At 43.5% G+C, this 18,973-nt stretch overlaps 3 protein-coding genes across 7 annotated transcripts in view; 2 read left to right on the forward strand and 1 right to left on the reverse strand.

Annotated features, from left to right (window-relative positions):
• The window catches only part of mbpa (myelin basic protein a), a 354,691-nt gene that overhangs the window by 81,950 nt on the left and 253,768 nt on the right, over positions 1-18,973 (reverse strand). The gene's annotated exons all lie outside the window — the stretch shown is intronic.
• sall3b (spalt-like transcription factor 3b) lies at positions 788-14,819 on the forward strand. Its single transcript, XM_085790538.1, has 4 exons — positions 788-884; positions 6,630-9,818; positions 12,198-12,610; positions 13,954-14,819. Exons 1-4 carry the CDS (start codon positions 788-790, stop codon positions 14,353-14,355), a joined length of 4,101 nt encoding a protein of 1,366 aa, XP_085646664.1. The 3' UTR covers positions 14,356-14,819.
• The window catches only part of atp9b (ATPase phospholipid transporting 9B), a 79,671-nt gene continuing 77,032 nt past the window's right edge, over positions 16,335-18,973 (forward strand). For 2 of the 5 annotated variants that reach the window (XM_085790713.1, XM_085790712.1), the window contains exons 1-2: positions 16,335-16,436; positions 17,007-17,039. In XM_085790713.1, the coding sequence (XP_085646839.1) occupies positions 16,357-16,436; positions 17,007-17,039 (113 nt within the window). In that variant the 5' untranslated portion in view covers positions 16,335-16,356. Of the gene's footprint in view, positions 16,437-17,006; positions 17,095-18,973 lie in introns of all 5 variants that reach the window. The other 3 variants (XM_085790715.1, XM_085790714.1, XM_085790716.1) reach the window with 2 other exon arrangements.

Consider the following 18,973-nt stretch of genomic DNA (forward strand, 5'->3'; position numbering starts at 1 on the left):
AGAGAGAGAGAGAGAGAGAGTCTGTCGGACAAAACCTCGCTCGGTGTCAGTCTCGGTGTCGGAGCTTCATCAACGTCTCCGCGGCGCGTCTTTTTACGCACAAAGTTTGAACTTTACGCACGAATTTCACCAGAACTGTGCGGAGTTTTTTTTCTTTTCTTTTCTTTTCTTTTTCTTTTTTCTGTTTTTACGTCAGATTTAATATTAACTAACGTGGAGGAGACTCTTTGGACTTTACGTAGTTTCACTCAACATTCACTGAGCCTCATGTGGAGGGAGAAGAGCTGAAACAGAGAGAGAGAGAGAGAGAGAGAGAGAGTGTTTCATCCATCCATCCATCCATCCATCTATCCGGGTTGGACCGAACCGGACCATGTCGGAGCCTCCGGACAGGAAGTGAACTAATTATTATTACCCCCCCTTCCCTCCTTTCCTCCCTTCCCTCCCTCCTGCCCCTCATTTCATTTCGAGGTGACACTCTGGAGCGCAGCCAATCACCCCGCGAAGGGCAGCGAGAGTCGTAAAGCGCGTTTTTTTTCTCCTTTTTTCTTTTTTTTTTCTCCTAAAACCCCCCCACCTCTCCATCATAATTACACTGACATGCGCAATCTGCACGCCGTGGGCTTCACCATCATCCTCCTCCTCAGCAGCAGCAGCAGCAGCAGCAGCCTCAGCCTCCGTCCGGCGCCTGTTTGACCCAGTCAGGAGGAGGAAGGAGGAAGGAGGAGGAAGAAGGAAGGAGGAAGACTCCCATGGTGGATGGTCCAAGCCGGGGAGAAGGAGCAACATGTCCCGGCGCAAACAGGCCAAGCCGCAGCAGCTCCGAGCCGAGGACGGAGCAGCGCAGCCCGGGAACCAGGGCAGCGGGAGGAGGAGGAACAAGGGTAGGAGACGGAGAGATCCACACACTCACAACTAGAACAAGAAGTCAGAGTTAAGAGAGTTTCACACTGAACTGGAGAGAAGAGACGAGGACTGAAGGTTTTAAAACTGTGGAGTCAGCAGCTTCACACACTTTAACTAGTTCACTATTAGTTAGTTTCACTTTTATATTCTAACATCGATAAAACTAAACTAAACTAAACTAAACTAAACTAAACTAAGCCGGTGCATAGTCTCATTTGTCCAGGTCATAGTATTTCAAAGGAGGTTAAATCGAAAGCAACTGGACTTAGTTAGTTAGTTAGTTAGTTAGGACTTAGTTAAACTAAACTAAAAACTTCTTTAAACTGAATCGAGACGAAACTTTTCAGAATAAAAGCAAAAAAGAAAAGAAAAGAAAAGCAAAAAAGAGTTTGTCCTGGACGCTGAAAGTGGATTTATCAGCTCTTATTTTATCATATTTCATATCAAATTTAACAACTCGACACTTTAAACAAACAATAATTCACTAAAATAAAAGTTTTGTTTTACTTTAGTTTCCGGCCTGTTGATGACCAATTTAACATTTATTTCCTCACATCATCAGGTTCGAGGCTGTTGTGTGTATGTGTGTGTGTTTTGGGGTGGGGGAGGGAGGGGAGGGGGGGACAGCACGTTTCCATGACAACTATTTAAATAAACTGAATTTTAATGAGAAACACTGATCAAAGAGGCCTCAACAGAAAAAAACTATGGGATGTTAAAGCCTATATTTAATTATATTAAGCTTTAATGATTAGTTTATTCTAATATGTGTGTATGAGGCCTGTACACTGACTATTTGATACAGCCCATAATAATAGCTAACCAGTGCAAATAATATAGAAAAAAAGACAGAGTGATGAAGATTCAAATTCCCACTGTCTCACAGTTATTTAGCAGCAGTGTATTGAATTATTATTATTAATAATAATAATTATCACATATTATTTGTAACCAGATCTCATCATTCAATCACGTTTCCAGGTTTGCTGTCATGAAATACCAGCAGCCTCACACACACACACACACACACACACTTCACGTTCCAATATTTTAATATTTAATTAAACACTTTGCTTTTTCTCCCGCCTGTTACTGTTATTCGAACCTTTTTTAATCAGCTGTAACAGACGAGCTGCGACAGAGAAACCGAGCGTTGACCTGACGGATCGCTCTCCTGAAAACTCTCTGCTTTTTAAACAGAGTTTAGTCGCGCGTGCGGAAAAAAAAAACAAGAAAAAAGAAGAAGATTCAGTTTTACAGAGACTAAATGAATGTAACATGATGCATTTATTTCACATCTTTGCGTTTATTTATATTAATGTTTAATGTTTTATCCCCATGAGCATCTGCTATTCTTCCTGGGGTCCAAAACATGGAGACAGTAAAAGAATACACATTCACACTGGACACAATATAGACATAGACATAAAACAACACAAACTAATACATACAGACAATGTAGACAAAACAATACACAAGTATACCCCAATAACACATACGTACATTCAATACATGACACAACGACAAAATAACAAGACCAGACAGCTCCAACCAGGTTTCCATAATATAATGACACCCATCCACTGTCTATACTTCTGCAATAACGCATATATTTATATTACAAGTACGTAATCATGATTAATGGAAGTTCATTTTTAAATAATGTTCTTTTAGAGCTTTTTTACAGTAAAAGCATATATACAATTTAGTTGTTTAAATATATAACTTGGCAACGACGAGTTCATGTTGACTTTATATGAATTTTTTTTATTCTGAGGCCTGTGAGACGCTTTAATTTGAAACTCCGTCACAGCAGCAGCTCTTCCTCTGTCGTCGTTCATGTTAATATTTGATTATCTGTGGCTGTGAAAAGGTGCTGAAGTGGAGAGGAGGAGGAGGAGGAGGAGGAGGAGGAGGAGGAAGAGGAGGCCGGGTGGTGGTGTGTTCAAGTGGGGGGGTGGGGAGAGGATGGGGGGGCTTTGATTGACTTAACCCCGGCGAGGGGGCAAGTGCTCCACGTCTGGATCATAATACAATTAGTACATGTGACCCGGTGACCTCTGGGGGTCACGGCGGAGAGAGACGCCACTGCCACGGCCTCTCTCTCTCTCTTTCTCTCTGTGTGTGTGTGAGTGAGAGAGTGTGAGTGTGTGTGTGTGTTTGCTCTGCAGCCACACTGTAAAAACTCAAAATCTTTCCAAGAATATTTGTCTTATTTCTTGTCAAAATGTCTCATTTCTAGTCAAAACTAATCTCTTTTCTCTTAAAATAAGACTCATCACCTAAAAATTCACTTGTTTTGAGATAATTTTCACTTTTTTCAAACAAATTTTAACTTGAAATAAGTAGAAAAATTTGCCAGTGAAAGCAAGTTTTTTGTGCTTGTAATAAGAAAGAAAAACTTGCTCCACTATCAGATTTTTCTACTTATTTAAAGTGAAAATATGCGTGAAAAAAGTAAAAAGTGTCTAAAAACAAGCAACTTTTTATGTGATGAGTCTTATTTTTAGTATAATGAGATTAGTTTTGACTAGAAATGACATTTTAACTAGAAATAAGACAAATATTCTTGGTAAGTTTGGTGAGTTTTTACAGTGCAGCTCCGTCGTCGTCGTCAGAGCCGCAGGAGCAGCCGACATAAATCTGTTAGCTGCTCCTGACAGCGTGGATCCATCCAACCCCCGCTGACACGTTCAAATAAATTCCTATCTGTGTTATTGTGTTTGGAAACACACACACAGACAGACAGACACACACACACACACACACACACACACACACACGGCCTTAAATCAAACCTTTCTCTTTGTGTGTGTTTGGTTTGGAGGTAAATCTCACCGAGCACAAACCAAACGTGTTCCCTGAGCTTTATGAAACAAGTCAAAGTGTTTTGGCTCCTGTGTCTGTGTGTGTGTGTGTGTGTGTGTGTGTGTGTGTGATTTGTGTTTTTTTGGGGGTGAATCGCCGTGGTGACGGTGCATGGGACCACCCACCCACACACACACACACACACACACACGGAGGCCGAGCTCCGAGCTGAGAGTTTGACTCTGCAGCAGCTCAAACGCGTTCATGTCAGTTTTTATTGTGTCAGACGTCAGTTTAGATTTAGAGCCTCACTTCAACTCATTACATCACCGACACACACACACACACACACACACACATGATCAACTTGCTTTACATCCATGCACATATGTAGACCACACATACACACACACACACACACACACAATCACGCTTTTGTAAATTATTTTTTACACAAAACTAAATTATTTCACTTTCACTTTGCAAACAAAAATATTTAATTTAAAACAAATTCAAACTTAAATTTTAAATTAAAACAATAATAATAATGTAAATTTTAAATTTTTTTTTTTAACCGTTGCTCTTCAGGGAGACGAGACGAAGCCCGAGTGTGTTGTGAAACAATGATTTACTATTGATTTCCCAGGATCTTTCCATCTGCTCCCTCGGTCTGTTTCCTAATGGGCCGAAGCCTGAACAACAGACGCAGCAGCAGCGACGATTCCTGAAGTCTAAGACTGAACCTTCGAAATATAGACGACGTTATTCTACAGATAAAAAAACAAAACAAAAAACAGAACAGCTGTACAACTGTAAAAAGTGTAAATTATAACAAAGATTTTAAAATTAACAGGCGACTAAAACTAGAAGTCAGAAATAAAAATAAATCAAAATTCTACTTTTATTTTTATTATTAACAGAAACAGCTGTGGTTGTTGTAAATAAACACATTTCATTAAGATTAATACAGTTGATTATTGATTAGATGTGTAAAAAGTAAAAGTTTATAACACGTTTTAAAACTGATGTGATTTACTGCATTAAAAACACAGCAACGTTGTGGAAGAATTCAGATTAACTACACTCTCCTGGTGCAGTGAACGCCTCGTCGTGAAAGTAAAATTTTAGAAATAAGACGCGTTATTGAACAGAAAATCAGTGCATTGATTAGAGAGTTTATTAAATAAAAACTAGAGAATGCATTTCCTGAAGGAAATACGGGTGAATGCTGAAAGCTGGAAGATGTTTTTGAAACACTCAGATTAACGACACTCTCCTGGTACAGTGAACGCCTCGTCGTGAAAGTAAAATTTTAGTTTTTTGGTCGAAATAAGACATGTTATTGAAACGTATGCAGGAACAGAAAATCAGTGCATTGATTAGAGAGTTTATTATGTGTCTAAGAGGTCAAATAAAACTAGAGAATGCATTTCCTGAAGGAAATGCGTGTGAATGCTGAAAGCTGGAGGCTGAATGAGCTGAATACAGTAAATTGTTGAAACAATGCTGAATTAAGTGAAGAAATTGCTTAATCAATCTTGAAAGGATGAAACAATCAATATCTGAAGAGTAAAACTAAGAAGGAGGTTGTATGAAATGGTTGGAAATGACTTGAATTGTTGAAGATGAGTATGAAGAAATTGAAAGTCTGCTCAAATATATTTAAAACTGACAGCTTGAAAACATTGTTGAACCATGACTAATATAGATGAAACAATATCTGAAGAGTAAAAGTAGAACGTGTAAGACGGAGGATATGGAATGGTTGTAAATTATTTGAATTGTTGAAGAGGAAACACCCTTAAAAAAAACTTTATTGAAAGTTTAACGTGTGCAAACAGAAAGACTGTAGACCTGTATAAATAAGATGGACATCTGTAAATATTTAAACAGTTGGGAAAACTTTATCTTTTTTTTTTATAGTTTATCATCATCAGATATAAACAGAGGAAAATAAAGTGGTCGTTATTATTATAATTATTATTATAAACTCTCAAAGTCAAAAAATGACGTTTTCCATGTATCTGTTTGCTCTTTGGGTGAAAGACAGAAACCTAAGATGTTTTATTTGACTTCAAATGATCTGTTACATGATTTTTTAAACAAACGTCCTGTGATTCAGTTCGACGTTTGTTTGTTTTCTTTGGACACTTTGGTTTGGATCCGCTGAGGAATCTGAACTTCAGTGGGGTTTTTTTTTTTTTTTTTTTGAACAATGCTTGTCCACACAACATGTGCTGTTTGCAGAGAGAGAGAAGAGAGAAGAGGGAGAGGGGATTCATCACCATCACCATTCATCATCATCTTGTTTTAGTTGTTTGTTATGTCCTTGTTGTCTGCATTGTTATGTTGTTTATAATACTATGTTTGTCTGTCACTGTGCTGTTTTTATGTTTTGGGACTCCGGATGGAAATTAGCATTGCTGCTATCCACCTTTTTCCGAATGTCAAAAACGTAGCCGGTTTTGCTCTTCCGGTGGAATTTTATGTTTACGTTTCCATGGTTTCAGTAGTCGCGGTAAATGCATGGATTTTTTTTTGATTTTTTTCAATGAATGAATGAAAATCTGTAAAACGCATGGATAATCACACCAGCTTTTAACAGTGGATATCACACAAATTGACATCCGTGTTAAAAGCCAGCGTTAATAGATCCATGCGTTTACCGCAACTATGACGATGAACGACTGAAAACCATGGAAACGTAACCGTACAATTCCACCAAACCGGCAAAACCGGCTTCCGGGTTTGCCCATAGATGACGTTCGGAAACTTGTGGATAATCCGGCACATTTACATGTTTTTACAGTATATGTACATTGATGTGCACTGTCCCACCCAAATAAACAAATAAAGTAAAAAGTAAAGTAAATCATAGTGTTTTTAAATCTTCCCTCTGTTTTCCTCCTCTTTAGGCGTGGCGGACGACGGCGGCGGTGATGGCGGCTGCGATGGCGTGGAGGAAACGACGACCGAAAGCTGCAACAACACCGAGGAAACGCACGTCTGTGACAAATGCTGCGCCGAGTTCTTCACTTGGACGGAGCTGAGCCGCCACCGGAAAGTCTGCAGCGAGGACGACGACCCCCCGGTGCTGATCGTTAAGGACGACGACGATGGCGATGACGATGATGGTGGCGGCGAGGAGGAGGAAGAGGAGGAGGAGGAGGAGGAGCCTCTTCTTCCTCCTCCTGCTGCTGCTGCTGGTGAGGGACGCTCTCCGGTTCCCAGCGTGGCGTCCAGCGACTCATCATCGTCCGTGGCCTGTGAGTCCATCATCATTGGCGGCGTCGGCGTTGGCGGCTTTGATCTGGGAGAGAACGACAGTCTGGATCATTTAGAGGACGTCCGGATGGAGCCGGATGAGGTCATGATGGAGCTTCAGGGCAAATACGCCAACGGCAACGGCAACAACCCCACCGCCACCACCAGCAGCAGCATGCCGAGCACCAACGTGACGCTGGAGATCCTTCACAGCACCAGAGTCGCCGTGGCCCAGTTCTCCCAGGGGATCAGCGGCGGCGGCATTGGCAGCATTGGCGGCGGAGGGAAGGCTGTGGCGTCGGCGGCGGCGATCCCCGTCATCCTGGAGCATCTTCTGGCTCTGCAGCAGCAACAAGTCCACCAGCTGCAGCTCATCGAGCAGATCTGCAGCCAGGTCGCCGTCATGAACCGGCAGCCGACGACACAGCAGGCCGCGGCTTTGAACACGGCGGCGTCCAGATCTCTGTCTCTGGCGCCGTCGTTGAACCCTTTCTCCTTCTCCCCGTCTCAGGGCGCTGTCGGCCTTCTCGCCGCTCCTCCTCCTCCGCCTCCTCATCATCTTCCTCCTCCTCCTCCCATCCTGCCGCTGTCTGGGACGATGCCCTCGGCCGTGAACGGACAGGCCGCCGTTTCTCTGTCGTCGTCGTCGTCGTCGTTGTCGTCGGTGCTTGAAAAGACGCAAAGCAACGTCCCGACGTCTCAGAGCGAGAGATGTGCGACGTCCGGCTTCAGAGACGTTTCGTGTACCTCAGAACATTCAGCTCCTCCGACTCTCTCCGGCGGCGGCGGTTGCTACGGCGGCGGCGGTGGCGGTGGCGTCTCCACGTTGTTACCTCCATACACAGGATCCCACTCCTCCTCCGGCCTCCTCAGCTCCCCCTCCAGTTTGCCGTTTCTACCTCAGAGCTCCTCTCCTCCCCCCTCCTCCTCCAGCAGCAGCAGCATCATTTTCCCCAACCCCTTGGCGAGCATCGCCGCCACCGCTAATGCACTTGACCCTCTGGCGGCGCTGATGAAGCACAGGAAAAGCGGCGGGAAACTGCCCAACGTGGTGTCGCACTTGTTTGAAGCGAAGCCCGAGGAGCAGCAGCAGCAGCAGCCCTTCTTCAAGCATAAATGCCGCTTCTGTGCCAAAGTGTTTGGCAGCGACAGCGCTCTGCAGATCCACCTGCGCTCCCACACCGGCGAGCGGCCCTTCAAGTGCAACATCTGCGGCAACCGCTTCTCCACGAAGGGCAACTTGAAGGTGCACTTCCAGCGGCACAAGGAGAAGTACCCTCATGTTCAGATGAACCCCTACCCGGTGCCAGAGTATCTCGACAACGTGCCAACGACGTCTGGGATTCCCTACGGCATGTCCTTCCCCCCGGAGAAACCCGTCTCCTCGTGGCTGGACAGCAAACCCGTTGTAGCAGCTCTGCCGGCGGCGGCGGCCATCGGTCTTCCGCTTTCCCCCTCCACTATGACCGGTATCGGAGGCTCGAATGACCCCGCGAGTGTAACACCATCCGTTAAGTCTCCCTTCCCGCCGGCTCGGGCTGAATGTGTGTCTTTGTCACCGAGCCACGGAGGCGGCGAGGCTCGTTTCTCTCCTGTTTCAGAGTCTCAGGCGCCGTCGAACCGTGAGACAGAAGCAGCCAATGTGCTGAAACCAGAGGGGGTGCACCTGCCCCAGAGCTGCAGCCTCAGACTCAGAGCCAACACGGTAACAGAAGCAGCCAACGCTCTCACCTCGGCCCCCAACTCTCCGCTGGACGAGACTAAATTCGACCTCCTGGAGTCTATGCAAACGTCCGAGACCTCGAAGCTGCAGCAGCTGGTGGAGAACATCGACAAGAAGATCACCGACCCCAACCAGTGCGTCCTGTGCCGCCGCGTCCTCAGCTGCCAGAGCGCCCTGAAGATGCACTACCGCATCCACACCGGCGAGCGGCCCTTCAAGTGCAAAGTGTGCGGCCGCGCGTTCACCACCAAAGGAAACCTGAAGACGCACGTGGGCGTCCACCGGGACAACCCGCCCGTCCAGGTGCAGCACTCGTGTCCCATCTGCCAGAAGAAGTTCACCAACGCCGTCGTTCTGCAGCAGCACATCCGGCTGCACATGGTCGGCCAGATTCCCGACTCGGCCCTGATGGACGGGAGAGAGACGGACGCTGGTGGCGGCGATGTTTCCCTCAACGGCGGGAAGAGCTTTGACAGTCTTAGCAGCAACGGCAACGACCCGATGGACGACTTCTCGATGGAGGATGACAACGAGGAGGAAGACGAGGAGGAGGAGGAGGACGAGATGGTGGAAAACATGGAGGAAGGAGGCGCGAGTCCTTCCAAAGCGCCGCTGATGATGTCCGACTGTAGCTCGCCTCCAAAGTCCTTCGCCGCCGTTTCTTCCAGTCTAGCGGCTCTGGAGAACCAGATGAGACTGGTCGACTCCACGGTGAACCTGAGCCACTGCTTCGGCCTGAAGCCTCTGACCAACGGCTTCAACAACGACCAACTCAACATCAGATGTTCGTTATCGGAGAAGATGTTGGTGGAGAGCTCCAACAGCGCCAACAACAGCCCAAACGCGTCCGAATCCTCGTGTTCGCCTCGTGCGTCGTCCGCTCTGTCGCCCGTTCAGAGCCACTCAGAAGGCGGCGTGACGATCAAATCACCCACGGCGACGGCGGCGGCGAACCACGGCCCGCCAGACCAACAACCTCAAGAGCCGTTGGCAGCGTCGGTGAAGAGGGAGCGATGCGAGTCTCCGACCCAGGAGCGGAGAGGAATTCAACCCGGGAAACTGTGCGTGAAAGAGGAGGCGACCTACAGCATGTCCTTCCAGCTGAGCCGAGACAGAGGTACGGTCGGCTCATCTGTACAAAAACCAAAAAAACATGTTTGATTTACCGTAAATTCTCAGTTAAATAAAAGTTTTCTACAAGTTCTTGAACGTGAATGTACAAAGTCCACGATCGCCAGGGGTGGAAAGTAACTAGTTACATTTACTCAAGTTACTGTAATTAAGTAGCTTTTTTGTGTACTTGTACTTTTTTGAGTAATTTTTAAAATCAGTACTTTTACTTTTACTTGAGTACATATTGTTGGAAGAAATTTACTTAGTTACATTTTAAATAGCTTAAGTTACAAAGTAAAAAATATATAACTCTGTGTGGGTTGTCAAAAGTAGCTACGCCGCTGCCGCCTCGATTTCTCCCCCTTCACAGACGCACACAGCAGCAGGCAGGTCATCTATGCAGGCAGGTACACACCTCTCTCCCCCTCACTGCTACGTGAGTTTGTGCATAACAGGGCTCGTCGCTATGTTGTCGTCTTATATTAGCCATTAGCCACAGCTAGCGGTTAAAAGCTGACGTTAATGATTAAAGACAACGTTATCAGGCATGTCCATCTATTCGGCTACGTTTATGGTGACCGTGCCAGACACACCGGGGCTGAAGGCCGGACCGGCGGTCCGTTGAGTTAAATGTAGGAGCCCAGTCAGATCCATGGCCATGCTCAGAGGAACAGACAAGCAGCCCACTGCTTCAGAGCAGTTACAGTAAAGAGGCAAGAGAGAGAGAACCTACAGTAACCCCCCCCCCTCCTCCTCCTCCTCCTCCTTGAGAGCAGACAGGAAAGACAGTAAAAAAACAGGTGTGTGTGAGTGAAAGAGGGAGAGAGAGATTTTTCTTTTCTTTTTTTATCCGTATTGAAAATGGTATTGAGTATCGAATATTTTCCTTAATATCGATATTGAGTTGAAAATGTTAGTATCATGATCATGATCGTGACAACCTTAGTGCCAGTAACTGTAACTGTCCATCTGATTGGCTCTGGACAACTGCAGTGTCAGAAGGTCAGAATCAAGTTGGTGCCACAGGAGCTAAAAGATGGTGGAGACCAGTGTATCGATGGAGAAGGGACACATTTGAAACACAGAGATATGCACGGAGAATGTTAGGCCAATCTCTGGCCATTATACCCCCCCCCAAAAAAATAAATAAAAAAGTAACTAAGTAACTTTTACTCTGAGTAAATTTTAAATGAACTACTTTTTACTTTTACTTGAGTAGATTTTTACACCAGTACTTTTACTTTTACTTGAGTAAAATTTCATTAAGGTAACTGTACTTTTACTTGAGTAGATTTTTTTGGTACTCTTTCCACCCCTGACGATCGCCTGTTTGAGCACTTCCTGCTACAGTTCTCAACGGGCCTGAACATTAAAACCCGACCCGGTTTTATACACGGGTGTTGAAGCTTGGACCCAGTGCGGCCAGATTCACGAGCATTAAAGGGATAGTTCAACATTTTGTCAAATTGGCCCATTGCCATAATCCCTATAGCCATAGCAGTAGCACATTCACCACGCTATGAGATAATAACACAACGTTACCACACAGAGTTGTTTTAGAGGGAAATTCATGCAAAACCGCTGATGCATGTTGCCTTCAGGAACAGTTTTTCATCAAGCAGTCTCTGTATTTCCCTCTAAAACAACTCTGTCTGGTAACGTTGTGTTATTATCTCATAGCGTGGTGAATGTGCAGGTCACAACTTGTCCACCAGAGCGTTGTGGAGTTGTTGGATTGTGTATTTGATGAGTTTGATGAGGGAAACCAAGAAATCCCATGAGCCTCCGTAGCGTAGCACTGAGCAGCTCACGGCTCTGCTCCGCCGTTCTAAAAATAGCTTGCACCGACAATTAAAGGTAACGAACCTACTGCTATGACTATAGGGGTTATGGCAATGGGACAATTTGCCAAAATATTGAACTATCCATTTAATTCTCGGCCCGTACGCGGCCAAAAAACCCTAACCCTAACCAATAAGAAGGCCGTGCTCTGACCCCACCCGAGTTTTTAAATGTTTTGGACCTGAAGCCGGTGCGTCCAGTCGTGTTGTTCGGTCCGTTGAGAACTGTGACTGAGACTGAAAGAGGCGTAGCCTAAAAACAGTCTGAGAAGAAGTTTAATGGGAGCTGATTAACCTTGTAAATGATGCTGCTCTGGATCCAACTCCTTCCTTCTGTTCTGACTCTGTTAAACAGCAACAACAGAACCAGTGGAGAGGATGAAACTCCTCTCCACTGGTTCTGTTGCTTTTCTGAGCAGGAGATTTGTTCTAAATAAAATAAAAGCCGGTCCCATATAGACGCCTGTCTCTAATATAAGACGGTTTAGTTCAGCAAAGGAGGATTTACTGTATGTGACAGTTGTTCTCTTGTGTCTCTGCAGGTCAGAACCTCCCCGTCACCACATCATCATCATCATCATCATCATCATTAGGCCTCATAAAAACAGAGCTGAACGGCCACAGTCATCCAAACCACCACCACCACCACCACCACCTGGGTGAAGGTCAGCAGCAGCAGCAGCAGCAGCAGCAGCAGCAGCAGCTTCCTCTGTTCAGCGGCGTCCACATCCCCCCGGCGGCCTACCCGTCGGCCGGCAGCCCGGGCGTCACCTCGCTGCTCGTCGGCCCGGCGCTGCCACCGAGACGGACGCCGAAGCAGCACAACTGCAACGTCTGCGGGAAGAACTTCTCGTCGGCGAGCGCCCTGCAGATCCACGAGCGCACGCACACCGGGGAGAAACCGTTCGTCTGCTCCATCTGCGGCCGAGCTTTCACCACGAAGGGCAACCTGAAGGTACAGCGACGGATCCTCTGGTTCATGTGTTCATGCTCAGGCTCCACGGACGGATGTTTTTCCTTTTTACAACTCATAGAGAGTCGCAAAGAAAAAGCAACAAAAAATGTGATATACAGAAGAGTTGGAAAGGCTCAAAGACATATAGATGATGATGAAGAATCCTGCACAACTACAGCTAATTTCACCAGTTAATAATTAATAAATCTTCAAATCAAAACTTGATGTGCTTTAAGTAAAAGCATCATGAATCAAACTCTTAATCTACATTTACTTGTAGTTATAGAAAATCAAATCATTCACAGATTAATATCTATTTATATTCCAGGGAAAAGTTCATAAAATAAAACTGTTTGTTAAACTGTTAACTTCCTGTTAAAATACACAACATCTCCCTGAATTCTACATTAAAACCAATTTATTCTCATAAGAACACGTTTAATCTTTATGAAGGGTGAGGAAAGGATGTAAATCTGAACCTTTCAAAATAAAAGTCTGTGCTAAATCCACTTTACTACCACATACCTGAGACCATGAAGACTTCTTGATTGACCTGATGAAGCAGTTTATTGACAAATTCTAAAAAATATTGGTATACATCTGCAACTATTCATTATTTTCATTATTTGTTAGTTTGCCAATCATTTTTGGGGAATGTATTGATCATTTGGTTCATAAATTGTCAGAAAATAGAGATAGAAGACCAGAGGAACTTTTTTATACACTGCAAAAACTCAAAATAGATAGAATATTTGTCGTATTTCTTGTCTAAATGTCTCATTTCTAGTCAAAACTCATCTCTTTCCACTTAAAATAAGACTTGTCACCTAAAAACCAACTTGTTTTTAGATAATTTTCACTTGTTTCCAACTAATTTTCACTTAAAATAAGTAGAAAAATCTGCCATAGTGAAAGCAAGTTTTTTGTGCTTGTAATAAGAAAGAAAAACTTGCTCCACTGTCAGATTTTTCTACTTATTTCAAGTGAAAATCTGCTTGAAAGAAGTAAAAAGTGTCTAAAAACAAGCTACTTTTTAATGTGATGAGTCTTATTTCAAGTATAATGAGATTTGTTTTGACTAGAAATGACATTTTGACTAGAAATAAGACAAATATTCTTGGTAAGATATTTGAGTTTTTGCAGTGTAAATTGCTAGTTTAGTCCAATTAATCACATTAATGTAAATCACATGATGTTTTTAGTGTTGAATGACGATATCAGCTTCAAGTTGAGCTCTATAAACATTATCTTATATATCTGACATGCTATTAAACTGAGTTTTTTGATCATGTGATTATTGATCATCCTGACTCAGACCCCCCACTGTGTTTTGTCTCTTCCAGGTTCATATGGGAACTCACATGTGGAACAACGCCCCGGCGCGGAGAGGCCGGCGGCTGTCGGTGGAGAACCCCATGGCGCTGCTGGGCGGAGACGCCGTGAAGTTCGGGGAGATGTTCCAGAAGGACCTGGCGGCTCGGGCCATGAACGTGGACGCCGGCTTCTGGAACTGCTACGCCACGGCCATCACCAACAGCCTGGCCATGAAGAACAACGAGATCTCGGTGATCCAGAACAGAGGCATCGCTCAGCTTCACCCTCTGACCGCCGCCGCCATGGACCGAGTCGCCGGCGGCACCGCAGGAAGTCCCATCAGCAGCCTGACCAAGACGGGCATGGACCTGGGGAATAACAGACACTTTTCTATGCTGATTGACGACAGCAAAGAGATCGGAATCAATTGACCGAAGCTGAACACTGATGAAATACTTATGCAAACCATTACGGACGTTTAAATATTTGTAAAACATCTTGTTTCTTGTTCTTATTATGTATTATATATATATATAGACTTAAAAAAAAGAACTTTTTATCAATTGACAGAGAATAAGTAGGGGATTCACATTTTGCTATTTTACTTTGCGGTCATTTGTGAATGTTTTTTTTTTTTCTATACATTAAATAAGTTGTTTTAACTTGTACCTGAGGATTCCTACGGTGCTCAGACGTATGGTCGCTCTGAAGAAGGGAACATATGTTCAAATCAATAATGCAAAGAGTCTGCTCTCTCTCTCTCTCCTCTCCTCCGGACAGCTGCCCAACGCTGCTAGCTGGTGCAAAAGCACAAAATATGCTCATAAATACCCACGACTACAAACTGCAATGGTCTGTCGTCACTGTCCTGGTGAGAAATTGTTGGACTGAATAAAAAAAATAGAACAAACTGTCTGTATGTTCAGTTCACTGAAGAAATGTTATTGCCTTTGTGTCATTTAACACATTTCTTCATCCACATTACACTCTTTCACGTCGTTTTCATGCATCTGCAGAAATCATTTTGCAAACTTGTGCATTTTGTGTTAATGTAAAACAGAAGAGAAGAGCAAACAAAAAGTGTTTCTGTGTCTGTTCTGCTCTTGTTGTTGGCTGCAGTGAATTCAAACCCTTCTTAAACCACAACATTTTCTAAAACTATTCATTCAAGATATTTATAAAAAAAATAATAATAATGATATTCATAATAACTATTTTTTAATCATTTCATTCCAAACTTGACTTTATGACTCTAAAACCAGCTCCCCTGAGATGGCGAATGGTTTTCAAGGAGAGAAACGTAGCTATTCCTTTATCGGGAACACATCAGAATAAATTCGGATTAATGGAAGTTTCCTCTGGAATTATTTTGTAGGACATTAAAAAATCATTAAGATGCTTATCTGGAACATTATGAGGTTTTAAAATAAATAAATACATATATAAATAAGACAAAGTGGGTAGTTTTTAAATATAAGAAGGAACTGAAGATTTAAAGACGACGATTAACTTTATGGGAAAAATGGTCTGAACTCAAAGTTTCTCTTACTAACTGGCTTTTTGTGGAACTTTTGACTCCATCACACAGTGAGACGGTGGTTGTCTGGTACTCATTTGATTTTTATACGTTTAACACTATGCATTCTGGAGGATATAAATCTCATTAATGCTCCACAGTTCCTTTTTTCCCTTTTTTTTCTTGTCAGAAACTATAAACATCACTTGACCACACACATTAATGCTCCATTAAGTTACCCCTGGAAAACACACAACTCCCCCAATGTCACATTCAATTGTGGGTATAAAAAATAAATAAATAAATAGCATAAGAAACATACATATTATTGTAAAATGACTTACTTTAATACATTTGTTGTGACAGTATTTCTATTCAATTCAATTAAATTCAAGTTTATTTGTCACATATAATTACAAATAGGTAGGCCTAATTACAGTAAGGCTTATGTACCTTTTGGTCATTGCATAAAAATACAAAAATATAAAATAAAACATTTAAAAGCAATAGAATAAAGAGGTAGTAGAAAGTATTACCAGATGACTGAAGTAATGTAGAAAATACACTCTAAAGTTCTGCTACATTAAATTACTCCTGGAAAACACACAACTGCCCCAACCTCACATTCAATTGTGGGGGAAAAAAAAAGCATAGACTGTATATAAAAGAGGTAAAAAGCAGAAGAAACGTGCGTATTATTAATATAAAATTTCTTTATTGAATCAATTCATTGTGACAGTTTGACTGAAGAAATCTGGAAATACAAAGTTCGCACTATATTAGCCTACGTTTCTTTGCCCGTAAATACCAGAGAATCGATTTTTTTTTTTTCGCGTGGTACGTGAACGCAACCAAATCCTTAACGGTCTTTTTCAGTGAGTGACGTCAGGATGTGGAAGGTACTGCCCCAGCCAAGATGGCTGACAGCATCCCGTTAAATCCGGTGCGGAAGAGCTCGAGGAGAACCCCGTATTACAACTCCGCCAGACATTCAAGGTACGGAACCGGGCCGAAAAAACCGGAAAACAAAATCCTCCACCGTTTGTCGGACATGTTTGCCCCCCTTCTTCCCCTTCTTCTTCCCTCCTTCCCGCCGCTGGAAAAGAGCCCGAGAACCAGCGGAGGCTTCATAACCCGGCTGCCCTCGCTGGTTCCGGGGCTGTGTTCCATTCCGCTGTGTTCCATACTGCTATAGCAACGGGCCCCGGAACGAGCATAATGTTGCTAGCTGTTGTTAGCTCCTCCGTGGTTTTCTCCGCTGACAGCTCCTCTCACCGACTTCCCCTGAAGCTAAAACCCCCGGGAAACGTCCACTGTACCCGGCTGGCTAGTCCGACAGAAGCAGCCGTAACCAGCTTCCCCCAGTGTTGTTGCTGTAGGAGTAGAGTAACAGTTAGGTTATATAGGAGTTAGCTTGCTCCATATCCCTGTTTGAGCAGTGCACTGGTATTTAACAGTCACATGACAGCTTCTCTCCTCTCTCTCTCTGTGTGTGTGTGTTGTGTGTGTGTTCCGCTGTGTAGACTGACTGACACACACCACTCAACAGTTTGTTTAATTTTTCAGACTGGACCAGGATGAGCTAGTAAAGCCCAACAGGTGAGGACTGTCTGGACAGGAAGTGAAGTGAAGTAGCCAGGCGCATGAACAACAGGTACTTTAGCATCTCAGGCTGCTAATGCTGTTGAATCTGTGGAGCTAACGTTAGCCCATTAGCAGCTGTGGTGGTGACGTAAACGTAAACAAACTTAAACATGACATGAGTGACAGTCAGCTGATCCTGGTGATGATGAAGCTCTGACTCTCACAGGAAAGTGAGAAACTGAGTGTGATTATGCAGCTTTATCCAACTCACTGTTGTGTTGATGTTATATCTGCTGCTGCTGCTGCACAGGGAAAAAGAAACACAACACATCATTATCTGCTAAGTGCAGAGTATTGACATGAAACAGGCTGTGGACTGAGGTCATTTCATCATCGGCCCCTGCACTACACTGCTGCTGATTGAGGTTTTGTTAAGTGCTATAGTTTGTCTCCATCAGCTGGAGTCAGATAATGTGAGTGTGTAAGTGATGGGCTATTAATAGTAATGGTTATACGTTTATTCATGGGGTTGACGACTAGCTACTTAGCTAATACTGTACCATTTACAGCAATGTTAATCAATGTCCACACTGTCCCTGTTGAAATAAACTAATAAAAGTAAAGTGAAATAAAAGCACACAATAAAAAAACCCCAAAACAAACTGCAAAAATATGTAAAATGTGTTCCAACAGCTTTATGAAAGAAACATAATGCAGATTTTGGAGCTGGCAGGTGTTTCCAGAAGTGTGTTGTCCTGTCCAGAAGCCCCGTAACCTCAACTTTTTATATAGCAATGTGACCATGATGTACGACATGTGCAATTTACAGAGCAATTAATTCAGAGATATTCCGGTAGTCTGGAGTCTGGATTTAACAGCCTGAAGCAGGACTTTAATATACAAGTGTAAACAAAATCCATGCATGCAAACGCTAATTAAAGCAGAAGTAAGTGGTCCGGTCGTTTTCGCTAATGCTGCGTTCCAGGCAGGCTTTTGAAATCGTAAATTACAGCTTCAAGTCACAATTTACGACTTTGTAGCGTTCCAGGCAACCCACTCGTGTTTTTCCGACCTGTTTTACCGGTGAAAGTCACTATAACGGCCACTCGTAACTTCCGACTGGTGAACTCGTACCAGATCGAACTGGTACGACTTCACGGTCGGAAAAATACGAGTTTCCTTGAACGCACCATAACAGTCCTCGTCCCTACGTCACCACATTCACGGCGTTCCTTGGCTGCACACACAGCCCTGCATGCCGTTCTCTCTCCTCATTGGATAAAAACTGTAGGATACGATAAATGTTTTCTCCTCGGCTCAGAGCAGAGCAGAGTGACTGACAGACCCGTGTTTCAGTCCAAACACTCTATGTAAGTGATTGCTGTTGGAAGATATAACTATTTAAGACTTATATTAACACAAATATATCACTTACTTCTGCTTTAAGCTAATGGTTTTCATACAGTGCTGTCTGCTACAGTTGATTTTGTATAAAAGCAGCTGTTTTTCAGTTGCGATAATTCTGTCATAATCACATTGAAGTGGAGATTAGGGATGCACGATAACTATTGATACAGGTAATTATCAGCCAATAATTATCGGCCAAAATACAGATAAGTCTGATAATTATAGTATATTATATTCAGCCAAAATTGCCTTGATTTCGCTTGTTTTCAGTCTGTTTGATTGTGTTGTTGATTTTTGAAGAGTCATGACTGTGATTACAGCAGTGATGTCGGTTTTATTATTGTGTTGAGTCAGAGGCAGAGCCATAATGTTAAATCCATCTTTACTCACTGCATCTTAGCCTTTCTTAACTTCAGTTGTGTATAAGCTATTAAAAATGTTATCGGTTATTGGTATTGGCATTGGTTATGAGAAGCAGATGGTATCGGTGGTCCGACTCCTGGGTCTGGTTCTTGTCCTGGTAGAAACTTCACAGGAGGAGA

The sequence above is a fragment of the Trachurus japonicus genome, chromosome 11 (assembly GCF_045865225.1).
Source record: "Trachurus japonicus isolate A0001 chromosome 11, Traja_1.0".
NCBI classification, from domain to species: domain Eukaryota; kingdom Metazoa; phylum Chordata; class Actinopteri; order Carangiformes; family Carangidae; genus Trachurus; species Trachurus japonicus.